At 42.9% G+C, this 19446-nt stretch overlaps 1 protein-coding gene across 1 annotated transcript; it reads left to right on the forward strand.

Annotated features, from left to right (window-relative positions):
- The first annotated feature begins 289 nt into the window (after positions 1-289).
- LOC117497377 (uncharacterized protein KIAA0754-like) lies at positions 290-12102 on the forward strand. The gene is made up of 4 exons (XM_034149339.1): positions 290-532; positions 3059-4840; positions 10431-10496; positions 10826-12102. The coding sequence occupies exons 1-3, from the start codon at positions 445-447 to the stop codon at positions 10490-10492; spliced, it is 1932 nt and encodes a 643-aa protein (XP_034005230.1). The 5' UTR covers positions 290-444; the 3' UTR covers positions 10493-10496; positions 10826-12102.
- Positions 12103-19446: the final 7344 nt, after the last annotated feature.

Here is a 19446-nt window from a genome sequence, read left to right on the forward strand (position 1 = left end):
TTAATTTTTCTCACAATAATAATAAAAGCTATTATGCAAGTCAAAGACAGTAAATGCATAACTTCATCGACTAAACCCTTTTAAAGAAATGCATTCTTTGAAAATGTATTACCCATAACCACCAGGTGGTGGATCTCTTCCATAGGGGACACTCCTATAGAGGGGAGGACACACACTCCATTCACACATGGTTGCCTCCCCCTCTTGCATGAAAAGTGTGCCTGTGCATGAGGCAGTCGGGAACATTCAGCAGTAGTAGTGCCTTCCCTGCCTGGCTGCATTCTTACAACAGATCTGGGGCAAGAAGACAGCGGGTCATGCATTGAATCAGAGACTGGTGGAGAAAATGGTGCAGTTTCTGTCTTTGCTAATATAGAGCAGTGGAACTTGGGTTTGTTAACAAAATAGATTATTTTTAAACAATTTCAACTATTTTTGACAAACATGGGGTGCTCCTCATCCAGTGCACAGACTGTTGATCAGGAGAAAAGACCAGGTACAAAGCCAGAGGAGGCCAATGGAGATACAGTGGGTAAGTTTGAACAATCTATGTTTAAATGTCTAAACGTGTCTAGCTTAGTGTATGTTTAATGAATAAGCATACCATATGATTTATACACTTACTCTACATTTACATATGTAGAGTAAGTCACTTTTATTCAGTCAAGGCTTGCTGAGGGGTGTGTGACTCTACTCTGGAACACTGTGTGCTTTCTCACTCTCTTCTGCTTCGAAGCATTCTACAGCAGCCCATGTAGAGAATTATTCATGTTTACCCATTTTCTCATTGCTCCCCAGAAGTGGTCAGCATTTATTTTTAATAAGCCATTTCTAGCTTGGTATCCATTCAAAATATGCTGCCAGAAACGGAATGTTTTGGCTTTTTATCAAATGAGAGCTATATTGTGTGTTTGTGTTTAATTTTCCACTCCTCTCCTTACCAAAGCCAATTGGGTATTTACATGTACATGAAGCTAGCTTTGTAAAATGTAGTGAGGACTTCATAAAACTCTGACAGTAGCACCGTGTGAAAGCCAGCTGGGATTGTTCAGCAGTGCATCTGCAGCCTGAGGAAAGAGTTGTGACCAAACCGTTTTTCTGCCAATCTACAGTAGTCTGATTTGTGAATTAAATTATGTTTCCCTACATAGTGTGCATGCTTTTTGTGCATCCAAAGTCTGAATAGAAAGTTTTCCTCAAAAGTGAGTTGCTTAGATTACCATCTGTTTATGCATGATAAGGAGTGTTTGACACTGCTCCAGGAATTTAGCGCTCGCACAAAACAATGGATGCTGGATTTCAAAGGAGAGGGGCTAGTAAAAAAGCCCAAATGCTTTTCAGGCTATCCTGGAATTTCTGAATATACATGTTACATCTGAACTTGCAGTCATGCTCTGTAGTTCTTGTTTTGTTTGTCATTTGGATTCTTATGTTCAAGCCCTGTGTACACTGACCGTGATTGTCTATTCATGCGTGTCATCAGTGTATGATGTTTGTACCATAGCATTGTCTCTTCAGCCTGCCAGCTACAGTAACCTGGAAAAGCTATCCAGACTCTTACATCATTCCCACAAGAAAACCACTTATTGTATTTTTCAGGAAGGCTTCTCCAAATGAATGGGTGGAGTTTTAAATCATACAGTCACTGTATGATCCACCACTGGTCGCATCCCCTGACCGGGCCCCCTATACTTTACATCCCATCCCTCCCTCTTCTCTGTGTTCTAAGCCAACCATGGCACTTCTTTTGACTGGGATCATCTTTGGCTGCTAAATTATGTTGAAATTCTGGTCATCCATGCCTGGAGAGGCTGTCTATGTCTCCACCAAAACTGTTTTTAACACCAGTTCAAGCTGCACAACAGTGTGGAATACTCTGTTAGATGGTATGTGAGCCGTAAATTGGAAACTAATGGAAACATGTTTAAATTCAATTAAGGGGAGTATGTTAAGTAATACCATAATAACAATTAGACATTTAAAAAAAACACTTATAAGTCTGCAGTTCTGAACTCTTAGTTGAAACTTGATATTATTAGAAATATGTCACTTGCATAGCTTACCCACTTTTTTTCTCTGTTGCATTTCTTCCAATGATTCCTTTTCGTTTGAGTTGCCAGCCCGTCACATTCCTTTCCACCCATCACTCTCAGCTCTTTTTAGCACTTCTGACAGACGAATAAATTCCGGAAGCTGTGGCTTCTGAACCATCCACCCATTCAGCTTTCTGAACCATTCTGCTCTGTCTTAGCTGGTGTTTTTGCAAATAAATTAGCTGCAAAACTTATCTAGAGAGAAACTGTCACTTAAAATGTCCTAGGCTGCCATTGATACTAAATTCATGTTTTTCCACCTGAGGGCTTGTTACTTGTTCAAATATCTATAACAGCAGAGGTAAAAAAGGAGAATGAAGGAAGGGTCTCTCTCAAAATGCAACAAATGCATTGTCATGTGTATTTCATTTCCTCAGAGAGTGACTTGCATGTCCTCCGGGCTTTAGACAAAGACTGGCTTCAATAAATCACATTTTTAACCAGGGAAATGAAAGAATGTTTTCTCTAGCAATGCAGTTTGTGAACCTTGTTGCCTTTATTTTCCATCTCCTGCATTCCATGAGTTAAGGTTAATTTGTATTATTCATATTATTTATTAGATTGACTTCAGACATTTGTCTTTGGCCTCTTACAAGAACAGCAAAATGATATGCAAAAACATGCTGATTAAGACAGATTAAGACAATAAAATACAGGAATAATTTAACACCCTGCAATATAGAAGTCTATTCTTCGTTGAATGTCACCTTAGGATGCATTTGAATTTGGCCATTAGAAATGTTGTTATTGAAGCCTACTGTAGATTAGCTCACCAACCCCCAAATCATGTTCAATTTAATGAAATTAGGAATGTTCTCTTAATCATTTTTGTTGCTTAGCGTTGTCAGGTAGTTACTGTTACAGATTAACAGGGCATCACAAAGGGGCGATGTAGATTGATAATATGCTTGCAAGTCGTACATCTAAATATAAAAAATGTTCTGTTGTCCACCCTGTTTTTACAGCAGTCAGAAATGGCTTCATTGCAGAAGATGCACAAACCATCGAGGACCAGATACAGTTGCCTGTGCAGACTGCCTTACCGGACAATTTTCAACCAGGAGCCGATGATGAAGCTGATGTGGTGTTGGTAGCCCTGGAGGCCCAGGAGGATCTTGGGTCTGGGGAGGACCTCCTGTCTACTCCTGAGCCACAGCTAGAATCTGTCAGCCCTTCAGAGCCAGTTCCAGAAACTGCTGCTCCAACTGAAGCCTACACTGAACCTGAGGCTGCTGTAGAGGTATTGGAGGCACTACCCCATTTAGAGAAAGCCGTCCCTGTAGAAACGTTACTGTCTGAGGCCACTCCTGTGGTCGAAGCCCTGGTTGAGGAGGCCACTGCTGATCTAGCTGTGCAGGCAGAGGCCCCTGCTGATGTAGCTGTGCAGGCAGAGGACGCTGCTGATGTAGCTGTGCAGGCAGAGGACCCTGCTGTTGTAGCTGTGCAGACAGAGGCCCCTGTTGTTGTAGAAGAGGCAGCAGCTCTAGCTGTTGAGGCCCCTGCTGTAGTGGCTGCTCATGTGGAGGGAGAGGCTCCAACTGACAATTCTGCATCCGCTGCTACCTCAACAGAAAAATGTGTATACCCAGAACCATTTGAATCTGCTGCCCCAGCACCAACTGAAGCCCCAGCACCAGCTGCAGCTGCAGCTACAGTCCCAGCACCAGCCCCAGCACCAAATGAAGCCCCAGAACCAGCTGCACCAACAACTGAAGCCCCAGAACCAGCTGCAGCACCATCTGAAGCCCCAGCTCCAGCTGTAGCTGCAATCCCAGCACCAGCACCAAATGAAGCCCCAGAACCAGCTGCAGCAACAAATGAAGCCCCAGAACCAGCTGCAGCACCATCTGAAGCCCCAGCTCCAGCTGTAGCTGCAATCCCAGCGCCAGCACCAACTGAAGCCCCAGAACCAGCTGCACCAACAACTGAAGCCCCAGAACCAGCTGCAGCACCATCTGAAGCCCCAGCTCCAGCTGTAGCTGCAATCCCAGCACCAGCACCAACTGAAGCCCCAGAACCAGCTGCACCAACAACTGAAGCCCCAGAACCAGCTGCAGCACCATCTGAAGCCCCAGCTCCAGCTGTAGCTGCAATCCCAGCACCAGCACCAACTGAAGCCCCAGAACCAGCTGCACCAACAACTGAAGCCCCAGAACCAGCTGCAGCACCATCTGAAGCCCCAGCTCCAGCTGTAGCTGCAATCCCAGCACCAGCACCAACTGAAGCCCCAGAACCAGCTGCAGCACCATCTGAAGCCCCAGCTCCAGCTGTAGCTGCAATCCCAGCACCAGCCCCAGCATACACTGAAGCCGCAGCACCTGAAGCAACAGCCGCAGCACCAACTGAAGCCGCAACACCAACCGAAGCAACAGCCACAGCACCAACTGAAGCTGCAGCACCAACTGAAGTCGCAGCACCAACTGAAGTCGCAGCACCAACTGAAGTCGCAGCACCAACTGAAGTCGCAGCACCAACTGAAGTTGCAGCACCAACTGAAGTTGCAGCACCAACTGAACCAACAGCCACAGCCCCAACCGAAGCAACAGCCACAGCACTAACTGAAGCTAAAGCCCCATCACCAGCAGTAGTAGCAGACGAGGCTTCAGAACCAAGTGAAGTATCAGCATCGGACGAGGCAGTACACACTCTTATAGATATAAAGATTGCTGCAGCAACTATTCCACTGTTGCCTCCATTATCACCAGTCACTGCAGCTGCTCAAACAAAGGCAGATCCCTCACCTAAAGGTATGAAACTCTAACACCGATCATTGTAAGTAAGTTTACCCTGTTTTCTTTAATAGTCTATTATAAAAATCTAAAATCCTTCATCATTCTTTTTAGTAATCTGTTCCAACAACAGAGACTTAACAAAGCAGATTCAGTTTTCTATATGTGACAATCCTAGTGGGAGATATATGCCTTTTTTTTAACACCGTTCTGTATTTCTTGAGGGAGTTTACTGCTCAGTGATTTTACATGATTAAAACCTGAAGTGTTTCCTGACAAACCTGTAATGCAGAAACAAAAGAAACTATTCAAAGCATATTCCGATTCAGTTTTCTATATGTGACATTAGCGTAAAACCATGTGTTAAACTGCTTGATAGCAGGGTTCCCGCGGGGTCTTAAAAAGTCTTAAAAAGTCTTAAATTTGATAATATGAATTTAAGGCCTTAAAAAGGTCTTAAATATGGCCAAAAAAATAAGAAAGGTCTTAAATATGATTTAGAAGGTCTTAAAAATGATCGGATTTGAAAGGTACTTCTGTGTTGCGATAGCGTCTAAATGTGTTTTGGGGGAAATGTCCGGGCTGCAAAGTAACCAGTATGGTAATAGCCTTTCAGTTCCCCCCAACAATTTGTATTGAAATAAGTCAACATGGAACCAGTAATCACTAACTTTGTTTCCGCCGGCCCCTTATTGGAGAACACCCAGCTAGAAACCTAGCAACCAAGCTTCAGCTAGCGGCAGACAGAAACTCATGTATCTTCGAATAAATATGGGGAAGTGTAAGTTCAACCGTTATTGGTTGGAAAACATCAAATTTAGTGCTTGGTTGAAACCAGGGGAGGGGAACGTGTTTAAAGCCCGCTGCACCTTTTGCAAAATAAATTAGCGTTTGTTTGGCTAATGTAGCGTTAGCTAGTGCAGCGTTAGCTAGTGCAGCAGCTCCCGCAACAACACATTGGGACCTCCGGGCAACGTTTGGGTCTACGTCAACCCTAAAAGCGGAGGTGCTGTAGACGCTAAATACCGTAGTTAAACACCAATCATACAACAGCAACGATGAAAGATTGTAGCCAAGGCAGCAGAGCTCTGAATATAGCTCTTGTCACTCTCTCTCTCACACACACACACACACACACACACACACACACACACACACACACACACACACACACACACACTAGGGCTGCTCGATTATGGCAAACATCATAATCACGATTATTTTGGTCAATAATTGATATCACAATTATTAAATACAATTATTAATTGACTTTGAAAACATCCATTTATTGAACTTTAAAACAAATAATAATTTGGACAGTATCTTTTTAACTGTTGATTACCCTGAACGTATAATTCAACGGAAAAAATAAATTAAATAAATGATACATTTAAATAAATAATATCAAAAATAATAAATACCAATAAACAAGATCAACAAATATTTTGGAGCGCACTTCCACACATATGATAAATAAAAATAAATTAGACTAAAATTAATTAATCAAATATGTTGTAGTGCACTGTCACAACCTAGCAAAGCAAAATAATCGATTATGTTGTTTCGTAATTGTGATTAAAATATGGTTAATTGCACAGCCCACACACACACACACACACACACACACACAAGCACACAGAGACACACACACATACACACTTTTTGTCTAACACGCTAACACAGTTCTGTACTGTTATGCTGTTATGTTCAGTCATTGTTCTTATGTTGAACATGAATACATTTATGGGACGTATTTCTTCTTTCATAGCAATTTTCCTTCATACTTTCTTGCCGTGAAATAGGTCTTAAATTCTATTCAAAGTGGTCTTAAAAAGGTCTTAAAAAGTCTTAAATTTGAGTTGGCGAAACCTGCAGGAACCCTGGATAGTCACCGTCCACTTACTGGTCGGATGGCTGAGTTTTTGGGTGGAGGTCAAACAGTAGAGCATTGCTACTAGCTAAAATAGCTGGTAAATCTATGCAAACATGCTTACCAATTAGATGTGTAAACAAGCAGAAAGGGGATAGAAAATGAAGAAATATTTCAGTGTTTTCATAATTATTTTTTACATCCAGGTAAACGATCAATGACCCTTCACCAGCCATGCAAGCCAATCTGTCTTCTTGTTACACATAAAGACAAAGTTTAACAACATCACTCCCTTGAAGGGGCTGCCATTATAATTAAGCAGGTAAAAACACACATGGCAACAACAAACTCAGTTTACCATAAAATTGTCATTGTAATAAACAATACTTTACATTGGTCCCTGCCTGTCCTGTGATTGGTCCGAGCTGACAGGATGAACAGGATATTGTTGGGCCGTGGTGCTGAACAGATAACATAGTGTGAACAAATAAAAAGCAATCACACACTCTGGGAATGAGAAATTAACGCTTTTCTTGAGTGTGTCCATTTTACCAAGAGCATGCTAACAGTACAATAGATTCAGTCACGCAACTCTCACTCATTGTACTCTATTGTGAACTGTCTTCTATCATACCGTGTTGCTTCAAATTACATACAAGTCAATGTAAATGTAACATAAACAATATTTGACTTAATTGGGAATGTAATTTAGCACTAAGTAAATGCACAGGACATCTGGTTGTAATTTATAAAGGAATAATTTACCCACAAAATGACAATTTATTTATAAATGTCTCACTCCACATGTAACCTTGAATTATTGAATACAACTTTTCTCTTGTGTGTTCTCAAAAGCCTCCAGGCTGAAAAAATTGGGTGGTGTATGGGAGAGAAACTCCCTCTGGAGGGAACACAGGGATTTATTTTAACAATATATTATAGGTATCAGATACACAAAACGTCTCTGAAGAGTTTGTCTCCTAATACCAAACAGATAATTGTAGCATCCCATAAACCCCTCTGTTTCAGGCGGTTTCAAAAGTGCTGATTCTGTGTCTGTAGCTTTAAATGCAAATGAGCTGCTGCTGGCCACGCCCCCCTGCAAGATGCTTGGTTTAAAAAAACATAATGGTGCTCTAGGAGGAGATAGAGTGGCGAAGTCACGCCCATCTACTTCCGGTCCATGGGACCTTATTTCGGAAAAATTATGTATTGAAGTCAATGGAGAGAGAAAACGTATCTTTCGATCCCGTTTGAATTGTGCCATGAATTACACATATGATGTTTGTCAATCTTAAAAAATGTCCATGTCAAAAAAGTCACAGTTTGTCGTAAAACTGTTGAAATATAAGACTATGAAAAATACGCAACTAGAAAGACTACAAATCCCAGAGTCACGTAAGTGATGTCACTCATAACTGATGTCACAATTGTTTTCCTCCACTAAAATAGAGATAGCTAAGATAAGATAACTTTAACAAGATGCCTGTGTGCTTAGTACCAGGTTGTTATCATACCAGCAATGGGTCTTGCTCGTTCTTTCGCTCCCCGTCTGATGAAAGGACCAGGAGTGGCTGGATCAAGTTAGCTACCTAGCTAGTAGCAAGCACGTTAGTTAGCATTACAGCCGGCTTAGCCTTGTCATTTTTATTAGCCTTAACATTAAGTAACATTAAGTAACCCAAAATGTTAAACAGTAAGAGTAGTAGTCATATTTCGTGAACCCTTTGAAGAGTACTGTCACACCGGTGTGATCATTCAATAATACACCATTTAAGCCCGGGGGAGAAATGCTAACGCTAACGCTACATTAGCTTCGGCGATCTTTTCTACTTCATGCTATCTGCACAAATGGTTGACATTAAACATTAAAAAGATCAGGCAGTTCAGAGAGAATCAAAGGAAGGCAGGCAGGCAGGCAGCTTTGCATGACATTCTTCTGGACGTGTTTCATTGTGGTGATAGTGAGGGTAGTCAATCACTTTTTTGACAAGACAGTAGTGACGGCCATCTTGGTGACGTGTGTTGTTGTGCAAGACACAGTTTTACGACACATTTTTTTTTTTTTTACTTGCAAAATGATCTTTTAAATTGACAAACATCATATGTGTAATTCGTGGCACAATTCAAACGGGATCGAAAGATAATCTTTCTCTCTCCATTGACTTCAATACATATTTTTTCCGAAATAAGGTCCCATGGAGGTCCACCGGAAGGGGAGGGACTTCGCCACTCTATTCAGGTGATAAGGTGGGCGGGGGTTACCTTGGTTGGTTTGTGGCTAATCGTTGCCCAACCAAGAAAAACAGTTGTGACATCGCAAAGTGGCCAAATCTGATTAGCTAATTTCCAGACAGGTTTTTGAATAGGTGGATCAGAAGAAAAAGGGACAGTATCCTTTTCCCTGAAAGTTTCCGAATGTCTTCACACAGGTGGCACATATTTATGTATACAACACGTGAAAAAATGCATTTATGCATAATAGGGGACCTTTAAGCCTTCGAGACCATTAGGCGCTTTCACACCAAGTACTTTTCCCAGGAATAGTTCCGATAGTTCCTGGGATTTTGCGTTCACACCAAAAAGATCTGGAACTAGAACTTTTTTTTGCGAACCTTTTCACCCCTTTTTAGTTTAGCTAAAGAGCAGGGACTCTCCTGGGGAGAAAAAGGTTCCAATTTCTGATTGGCTGGGCGAATTGCAAACCACGCCCCGTAAAACTCTGAAAGGCTTTGTGAAGCCGCCATTTTATTTGCTCGCATTAGCATTATTAGCATTAGCCCAACGCACCAACGGAGAGAGACTAACTTATGGCGACACAAAAGAAAACATGGGAGCGGTGGAGTGATGAGGAGGTGTCGGCGCTTCTGGCGATTTACTCGGAAGCTGCTGGGAAGACTCCCAGCAGCTTCTACTGAAGCCAGTCCCCAACTCCGGGGATTTCCGGCCGGGGACTTCGGGTGGCAGTATACGCTGTGAAGTTGTTTGCGGCCTGCCAGTAAACTTAAAGCAGAAGAAGAAGTGACGTCAGCGGCTCCCTCACGGACTTATTCCGGTGTGAATTGCAATCTACTAGATACTTCCGGAACTAAAGATTTCCGGGGAACTAAGTTCCGAGAACTATTCCTGGGAAAGGTACTTGGTGTGAAAGCGCCTAAACCTAAACAAGCCTAATAGGGTCAAAAGGGGCCCCTCCCCCAGTCAAATGAATCAAAAACAATTCTGTTTTTTTATTCTGTTGTTTTGTGCAGTGTGAAAGCAATATAAACAAAGTTTACAGACGATCATTTTGGTGGTGAAGTTTTCCTTTAAGAAGCAGAGCTAGTGGTTTCATTTCCTCCTGCACTCCACCCTTGACTGTCAGAGAACATGCTGTACTTTTAGGGCAGAGATGCCTCTACAGGCAGAATGTGTAGAAAACTGGTCTGGTGAAGACAAATTGCATAACATCTACAAAACCTTTTCTCTGGAATCTATGCAGTGTGCATACCAGACCATTCACCATACAGTATTGTGAGTGTAAGCTTAGAAACCAGGTGAATAACTAGTAACCAGTTCAGCAGACCTGGATGTGACAAAGAAGGGATGCTCTCCTGTGGTGCATTGTTACACTAGTTGTCTCTTTAGTTTTGGTGATGGTGAAGCCATATGTTAAACGAGTGAAAGTTTCCTCTGTATGAAGTCTGCAATGTCGATTGTATTGTATCATGTATTGATTTCCTCTCAATGTGTGCGCAGTGACTTCTGCAACTGAAGCCTCTCAGGATATAGAGAGCGTGAAAGCCAAAAAGGAGGATTGAGTTGGTAAGAGCACAACCACAAACCAAACTCAATACAAGCTAATGCTAATGCATTATCCATATATACTCAGTATAATGGATACTATAATGTATCCATTATACTGAGTATAATTTTATATATGTTCAGTGAAGGGTGCACATAAACAACCTTTAAACCGGGTGAACACGGGATAAATGTAGTAGAGAAGGGGTTTTTGATATTGATAGTTAAATATTGGTGATGTGATGTTTGCTTTCTCTCACAAAGGTAACGTAATTAAAACACTGAATAGTGGAAGTGTACATCACTTGTATAAGGAATGTCTCATTATTTTCTTTATCTTTTGTTTTTAGAGATAAGAGATGCACCAAAAAACATAAACCCAAAGCAACATTGGAAGAAAACTGGAAGGAGAACAAGACAAAGCAGTAAATGATACATTTTCAGTATTGTCATCAGCCAAACTGTACATCAGATGCTATGGTGTATGGTGCCCTAATAACATGTCATTAGGAAATATCAGGATATTTCCTTAATGTGTATATATAAACTTTTTGAAAGGTATTTTACTGACACCTTATGTGCCCTTAAGCCACATACTTAATATGCAGGTCAAACAAGCCATTACAGGACAGGCGAGATGAGACTAGAGGGTGCAATATTCTGTGAAATCTGTGAACTCTTGTGTGATGAATTTGGGAAGGAATCTTTCTATGTAAATCCTTGACTATTTAAAATAGCTGCTTCTGAGGAATACAAGCCAAACACAACTGTAAATTAGATTATGCAAAGAGTTTGAAGTGACAGAAACACCAAACAAAAGCTTAATTGTCGCACCAAAATAAAACTGATTTTCATAGATTTTATTATTAATCGAGATTTTTACATTACTGTAAACCTATCATTTTTTCCTTAAACTTCCTTTCTAACATCCCCTTAAAGAAAACATTTATCGTGTTTTTCTTGGAAAAGAAAGTGCACATTATTAGATGCACAAAATATTAGTAAGGATATAATGAATCACTGCCAGGTTGAGGATGCGGAGGGCCTCAGTGCTGAGATATCACCTTGCTGTTCCATGAAGCCATTTAGTGCAGCTGCACCCCCCTAAAAATAAAGGCATTTCAAACTATAAATTCAAAGGCCTCATAAGGCCCGTCACGATGATGTCAAATGCGCATTGCGCATTAATTACATATTTGGCAAAGTAAGAGTTCTTTCGAAGCTGCTTGCAATACTTATGTAAATGCCATATTGAGATAACAAGTTAATTATTGACGTTTTAAGAAAACAAAGCTTGTTTTATTGATATAACACCTGAAAACAAAAGACGATCTGCCTATGTTAGACCTTGATGTAAACATAATGTACTATTCTCCTTGACTGGACATGTTCAGTTAAATCAGTTGCTATGGTTGTCAAGACGCCATCTATGGCCCTCCTGATCTTGATTATCTCAAGTTCTTACACGGCTTAGTTGAATACTCGATTCTGATCAGTTAAGAAATTCCAGAGGTTATTAATACTCATTAACCCGTTGCTAAGCATAACATCACTGTTGCTAAGGAGGATCAAGGGAAAGAAGCAAAGAGGTTAAGGCCCAATCCCAAACCGCCCCCTACACCCTACCCCTACACACTACCCCTCCGTTTGCGCGTTCGCGCGGAGGGTCCGCCACATTAAGTGCTGTTCCAAACCAACGAGTGTGGAGCGGTGTGGAGGGGGAGTGGGCTATCAAGCCCTCAAACAGCGAGTCTGCAGCGGTGCTGACTTGAGACCGGTCTCTACCTGACCGGAGTCACGCTGTGTGTGTCCGTCAGGAAACACGCTGTTAAAAAGTAGTTCCAGCAAACATCCACTGATAAACTGCGATGTTAACAACCTCATGATAACCTCATATGTTTTTAACTTAGGATCATACCTGTGTTTAGTCTAGAAAAAGGTAAATGTGTGCATTTTATTATAAAGTTGTGTATATTTACAGACTGTTGCAAAAACTAAGAAGCTTATAAACATCAGGTTTAAAACTAAAAGAGCTTTACAGAAAAAGTAACACAATGAAAGATGTTTGGAGTTTTATTTGAGTTATTAATTTACATTTTTTGTCTAAGAGATGCTGATTTCAAACCGTTGTTACATACAGTTACGGCATTTCCTGTTTCTGCTGGAGAGGGGAGTTTGTTCCAAAGCTTGCCGCTGCATTTACTCCCTCCATCTGACAGGAGGGAGCCTCGTACAGACGGAGGGTAGGGTCGAGGGAGTGGTTTGGGATTGGGCCTAAAAGACAGCGTTGGAAGTCAGATAAATCAACAGAAGAAGACAAACAGGAAGTCAATACTAGCAGGGACACGCTATGGGGTCTGCAGTGTTTAAGGACTTAATTATCGGATCAGAAACTGTGAACAGACTTTAACAGTTACAGTGAACCTCGATCAGTTCTGCCGTTAATTTTAAGCCACATTGTTGTTGTCACAGTTCAGCCATTGGTCCGCTGTGTAACGGAGATTTGCTCTCTTGGCGGCAGCAATACGATTATTTTTCGTATTATAAGTCAATAAAATAATTTCAATTAATGTCAAGGTGTTAGTTTATTGAGTATGTGGCCATGTAAAAAGCGGTATATGTCCAGCGAGGTGGATATTATTGAAAAAAAGAACACCCCTTACATATCAAAGCCTGTTTTCTGGACGATATGAAATAATTACCTTGTGATCTTAAGAATAACAAATATTAAAAACTAGCAGTTTTTGGCTTCCGTAGAGATCGACTAGTGGATATGATTTTTATATCATTAGTTATACATGCTGTTTTATACAAAAGTGTAAAGTTTCAAGAAAATGATTTCAGTTGTGAAAGATGTGATGGGTGTATTGGGAACAAAATGTGTTTCTGTGTCTGATGACCTTTTTAATCAGTTTTTTCCTCTGTAATATATTATTTTTTCTGAGCTTTGTCTATGATTCTGCTAACCTATTGTACAGAATAAAGTTTTACTCACTAAAACATGTGCAATGAAATGGGACTATTTTTGTGTATAGCAACCACCATGTTTTTCATACAATACATGTTTTAAAAAATAATAATAAATACAGTAGAGTGCTAAGTGACAGAAGGCAATGTTATTCATAGGTATAGGACTGACCTATTTATAAGAGTTTCTTTTCTTTTTTTCGTATTTTTTTTTGTATCATACATTTTTTATTGCAACATCTAATGTACAACACAGTACAGAAGACAATCCAGGTTGCACAACATTTTGGATTAATTCAATCCCTCTAACACCCAACCCCCACTATATAATATGTCACCCACAATGCTGAGTGCTTTGCGGGTGAGGTGGGTGTTGTAGAGGTCCAGGAGTGATGGGAGTGAGGCACCGCTTCAGTTTTCGGACGAAGTAGAGGCGCTGCTGGGCTTTCTTGGTGATTGACGTGGTGTTGTTGCTCCAGGAGAGGTCCTCGGTGATGTTCACCCCCAGGAATTTGGTGTTGCTCACCTGCTCCACAGCAGCACCACCGATGGTCAGTGGGTGGGGGTGTTGGTCTATGCAACATGTGGCCAGCTGGTTCACCTCCCTCCTGTAGTGGGTCTCGTCGTTGTTGCTGATGAGACCCACCACGGTTGTGTCCGGCAGTGTCTCAGTCAGTAGGGGCTTGGACTTTCCCCGAACAGACCTAAATATGGAGTGTAGACTGCTACTTTGAGAGGTCCCAGTTCACTTCCTGGCCCCTGCAAGGCACCGTCGTCCTCGCAAAGGATCATCTCTCTCTTCCCCGGCAGAGCCTGAAGGCAGACCCACTCCGGGACCGCCGGTGTCTTCCCCAGGTCCCGAGGGGACGTACAGTATACCGGTATGTATACAGGGTGGTACCAGAGGTCGCGTTAACCGAATATTTTCCGTGGACACAGGCTGTAATCAGATGATTATCCATCAGCGCTTGGTTCAGCCGGGGGCATTGGTAGAAGCATCGTGGGTGAAGGTGAGGTGTGTGCATTCACCAGTACCCAGAGGTGACTCTGGAAATGTCTTTTAGGGGAAAAAAGCATATAGAGTCTGGGCTGGAGTTAGTACTCGCCTTACGAACCCCCTGATCTTGGGAACGAACTGGCCGGGGTTTGCTAAGCTAGCGGGGTCTATGGGGGTGCATTCAAGTGCGTCAGGGAAATGTGAGCTTTGTGCTGTGTTTAGTGGAAGTCGGAGGCGGCTGACGACATTGAGGGGGAAACAGCCACGGAGGGGGCCGCGGAGGTCCCTCCGCCCCCGCCAGTGGTTCCAGTGGGGGATTTCCCTCTTGAGCCTTCAGCACGGCTTCGACCAGGTGGTGAGTATTGATGGCTCCCAGCTACACCCAAACGCAGCACTCACTTACCCACACTTTACTGTGATTTGAACAGGCTGTATCGTGTGAGCCGTGACACACAAACAGGAGAACTAAATACCCAGTTGTTGGTGCCAAAAAGCCGTCGGGAAACGATTTTTCAGGCGGCTCATCATAACCCCATGTCAGGTCATCTAGGGTATGATAAAACACTACACTGGATCATTGGCCAGGCATTCGCGCAGATGTGAAGTGGTGGTGTGCATCTTGCCGTGAATGTCAGCTGGTTGACCTGCTGGCCACCCCAAAAGCGCTGTTGCGCCCCCTACCATTGATTGAGGTGCCTTTTGAGAGAGTGGGTAAGGACCTCATCTGAATATTAGACCGGAGTGCACGGGGATATCGCTTTGTCCCAGTAGACAGTGGCGGCGCCAGGGTATTTTTGTTGGGTAATCTATGGTAGGGCTAACCCATACAGTGGTGGTGCTCAAGTCAGTATTTGCAATTTAATTACATACACGCTATATCGCACCCCGTGAAACAGTGAAATGCCACACGTGAGGTTTAGATTATTTCCCTTTCTCAATCAAAATGGAACTGTATGAAATAAAACGGCACATTTGTCTTATAGTAAATAAAAAGGGATCACTGTGAACGGACGTATGATAGTACACGTTGAAGATCCAATAGGGATACTGAATGGCGGTTCCGATTGATCTCAATCAGTAAGGCATGACGCAGACCCAACGTTTCGTTGCTCTGATTGGCTGTAGGTCTATTCAAATTGCATTCGGAGGCATTTTGATCTGACCGCGGCCGCGCTGATATTATAACGCCAGAGGATTGCCACACCTTTAGTGTATAAAACTCCCCCACTACTTAGACCAGTGGTTCTCAACTGGTGGGTCGCGGACCCGTTTCAAGTGGGTCGCGGATGTGTGAGTGAAGAAAAAAAAGTTGAAAAAATGCAAACTTTTATTTTGAAGGCCCGATTTTCTAACGCTGTGCATGCAGTAGGCGTTGGACTGGAAGTACCGGAGACCATAAATGGTTTTGAAAACTTCTGTCACGTAGTGATCATCTTCTCAATAAAACATCTCTGCTGATGTTTTTTCGAGTCTTCTGGCCAATCAGAATCAAGATAGTTGCCGGAAGTCCCCACGGAGAATAACTGCGGTAGAACTATTCTTTATACATCCATGGGTACAACTTCAGATAAAAATGAACACATAATGAAATATGACCCCCGGTTTGATGATTGACAGGTCACAGAACAATGGGAGCTATCTACCCTTACCCACAATTTAAAGTAAATCACACAGACTATCTCCTCTTCTCGCAGCAAGATGTCAGAACTAAGTGAAAAACAAACAATGGCATAAAATATTATTAATATGTCGGGTAGTAATAGATTTATTTATTTTCTTCTCAGAGTGTACCAGAATGCGTAGTTTATGTTAGTATTTCTAAAAATCTCCTGGGGGAGAATCCCCCCAGACCCCCCTGCTGGGGTTGGGTTTTCAGCATGTGTCCCTTTTTATATAGTTCAGCTTTGATTCCATCATCTCATTAAACCTTGTTTAAAAGCATACTTTAGTTCTGTGAAGGGATATATGCACTGTACTTCCCTTTTATTAATATTGTATTCTGAAAGCGTATATATTACAGCACGATTTTTTGTTGAATAGATTTGAGTGCTTCAAAATGTTGGGTCGCGATGTATTGACCAAGTAAAAAGTGGGTCCCGAGGCCTGACCAGTTGAGAACCACTGACTATTCCTTGCACCCCTCTTCTATAAGCCCGAATGGTCTCAACCATATTGCATCAGTAAGGTGCACTTGTTGTTACAGCAGGATCAGTTTGTGTGTTGTGGACACGACCCGTATATTTTCGCAATCCGTGTTCTCAACATTTTGCATTTAGCTTATTATTTAATTGAATTTGCTTACTTTAACATCACTTTTCATGGTGGGGCTAAGGTGGGGCTAAGCCATTTCTTGGTATGGCTGTAGCCTACCCCAGCCATACCCTGGCGCCGCCACTGCCAGTAGATAATGCATCACGATATCCCGAGGCAGTGCCGCTGTGTAATATCTCTGCTAAGAGCGTTGCGCAGGCATTGTTTCATATAATCTCCCAAGTCGGGATCCCGAAAGAGATCCTGACTGAGCAGGGCACTTCATTTATGTCACGCACACTACGCGAGCTGTATGAACTGTTGGGCGTCCACTCAATCCGGACTAGTGTTTACCATCCCCAGACTGACGGCCTGGTGGAGCGGTTTAACAAAACACTAAAGAACATGGTTCGTAAATTTGTTCATGAAGATAGCCGTAATTGGGATAATTGGTTAGACCCTCTGTTGTTTGCAGTGCGGGAAGCAGAGGTGGGAGTAAGTCCTACATGTGCAAGTCATGAGCAAGTCTCAAGTTTTAACCTACAAGTCTCAAGCAAGTCCCAAGTCACTGTGGTGAGAGTCAAGCAAGTCAAGTCAAGTCATTGCTCAGGTCAAGCAAGTCACAAGTCAAGTCATACGAAATTCTGATGAATAACACCAGTTTCCGCATTTAAATCCGTTAAAATACTGTGGTTATGAAAAGTTTAGTTTTATTTTCAACAATGGAGAGTGGGGCTCGGAAATTATAACCCTAGTTCTAAAGGGCTCTGAAGTGAACACAAACATTTTACATCAAATTGTTAAGCCTCCTGCCCTGGCTCCCCTTCAGCAGGGTCACACCATTTTCTCCTGTCTAAGGTGCTTCTCATATGACACTGTTGCCCCTTTTCCACCAAACCGGTTCCAGAGCCAGTTCCGGGCTACAGCCTGATTTAGCTCTGGTTCTTCCTGTTTCCACCGCAGCAGAGCCGGCTCTAAGCACCGAAAACCGGTTCTTAGCTGGCCCCACTCGGCTGCCCGGCAAGAACCAGGAACCAATACTTCACGCCAGTGGTGGCTGGCCCATAGGGGCGCCGCCCCACCTCTTCCCACATTCTGTTGTGTCTCGTCAAATGTGTTAGTTATGTTTATGTATTTTGTCTGTCATTTCCTCTTTTATTTTGTACTTACCTCTTGTCTTTCATTTCTTCCTCCCCTTGTGTGTTTTTCCCGCCATCATCAGTGTCTGCCCCGTCTCTGATTGTTTCCACCTGTTCCCACTCACCTCCTGTTTAAATAGTCCTGTCTCTCCCCTGTCCTGTCAGTTCGTCTTGTTTGTTTCCCCGAATGGTCGTGCCAAGCCTCAGCTAAGAAAAGATCGCTTTCACTCATGTCAGGTTTTGTTGTTTTGTAGGCTTTAGTTTCTTTCTTAAGTTCTCTTTTTGTTATGCATAGTTTTTTCTCCTTGTGAGCGCTTTTAGTTAATTCCAGTACCTACTCTGTTAAAAAGAATTTCCTGATCTTTGAAATTAAAGATACTTTTTTTACATTTAAGACTTTGTCTCTGGGTCGTGCATTTGGGTCCATCAGTTTGTGTCGAGGTCCAGACAGAACGAACTGACCAAAAATGGACCCAGCCGACCTAAAAGCGGTCCAGACTGCATTGTTTGCCCTAATTCACCAGCATCAAGAGCAGCAAACAGCTATTGGGCACGGAGTAAGAGGTTTGTCGGACCGCCAGGAGGGTTTTCAGACCGCCGTAACCGCACAGGTCAATCAGCTGGCGACACAGCTTCAACAAATCCTCACCCGTCTAGAGACTCCAGATGTGCCGACGGCGCCACCTCCCGTTGATCCTGCAGCCGGCCAGGCCGAGGTTCACTCAGCATTTGTTCCATTTCGGTTGGCATCACCAGAGAGGTTTTCCGGGGAGTCTGGAAACTGCAGAACGTTCCTGGTCCAGTGTGATCTTCATTACAAACACAATCCAGCTGCGTTTGTTTCCGAGGAAGCCAAGATCGCCTTCTTGGTCTCCCACCTCACCGGCAGAGCCGCGGCATGGGCCACGGCTGAATGGGCTCGAGACTCTCCCATATGCAGGTCGTATTCCGCTTTTTACGACACAATGAGCCGGGTGTTCGATCAGACTTCAACCTCCAGGGAGGCCACCTCTTATGCAGATAAAACAGCACCTACCCTGTCATAGATTACGCCATAACATTTCGGACCGCAGCCTCACAGCTGGAACACTCCCGCGTTGATAGACGCGTTTATGAATGGACTGTCAGATCCCATAAAGGATTGCCTGGCTCCGTTGGAATTACCTCAAGACCTGGAAACATTCATTTCCATGGCCACTCGAGTGGATAATCGCCTCAGAGAGAGGGAGAGAGAGAGGCGTCGAGCCACACCTAGACCTCCAAGCCACCAGGGGCGTTTTCCTGGGAATTCTTCCTCATGAATTCTGCCGGTTTCTGCAACTCCAGAAACAGCGCCTCTATCATACTATTACTATAGGAGTGTTCTATATATTATACTATATGTAGCCGACCATAGAGGTAAACCACTTTTCGGCCACCGTAGTATTGCGCTACAGAGGTTCCGCCCACTTCCGCATTCCCTTCACTAGGTAAACAATATTTAAACAGCTGATACCTGATAGTTCTTTCCCGTAGAAGGAAAAGCAGTAATTAAGAAAAAAGGGATGGAGATCTGGCAGAAAAGGTGGGAGAAAGACCAGAAAGGCAAAGAGTATCATAAAGTTCAAAAGACAATTAC

The sequence above is a fragment of the Trematomus bernacchii genome, unplaced genomic scaffold (assembly GCF_902827165.1).
Source record: "Trematomus bernacchii unplaced genomic scaffold, fTreBer1.1, whole genome shotgun sequence".
NCBI classification, from domain to species: domain Eukaryota; kingdom Metazoa; phylum Chordata; class Actinopteri; order Perciformes; family Nototheniidae; genus Trematomus; species Trematomus bernacchii.

Bases quoted from the DNA above. Each gene is read 5' to 3' on its own strand.
- LOC117497377 (XM_034149339.1), top strand. From the start codon at position 445: ATGGGGTGCTCCTCATCCAGTGCACAGACTGTTGATCAGGAGAAAAGA. The intron at 533-3,058 runs GTAAGTTTGAAC...CTGTTTTTACAG, and splicing joins GGCCAATGGAGATACAGTGG to CAGTCAGAAATGGCTTCATT. The intron at 4,841-10,430 runs GTATGAAACTCT...ATGTGTGCGCAG, and splicing joins GGCAGATCCCTCACCTAAAG to TGACTTCTGCAACTGAAGCC.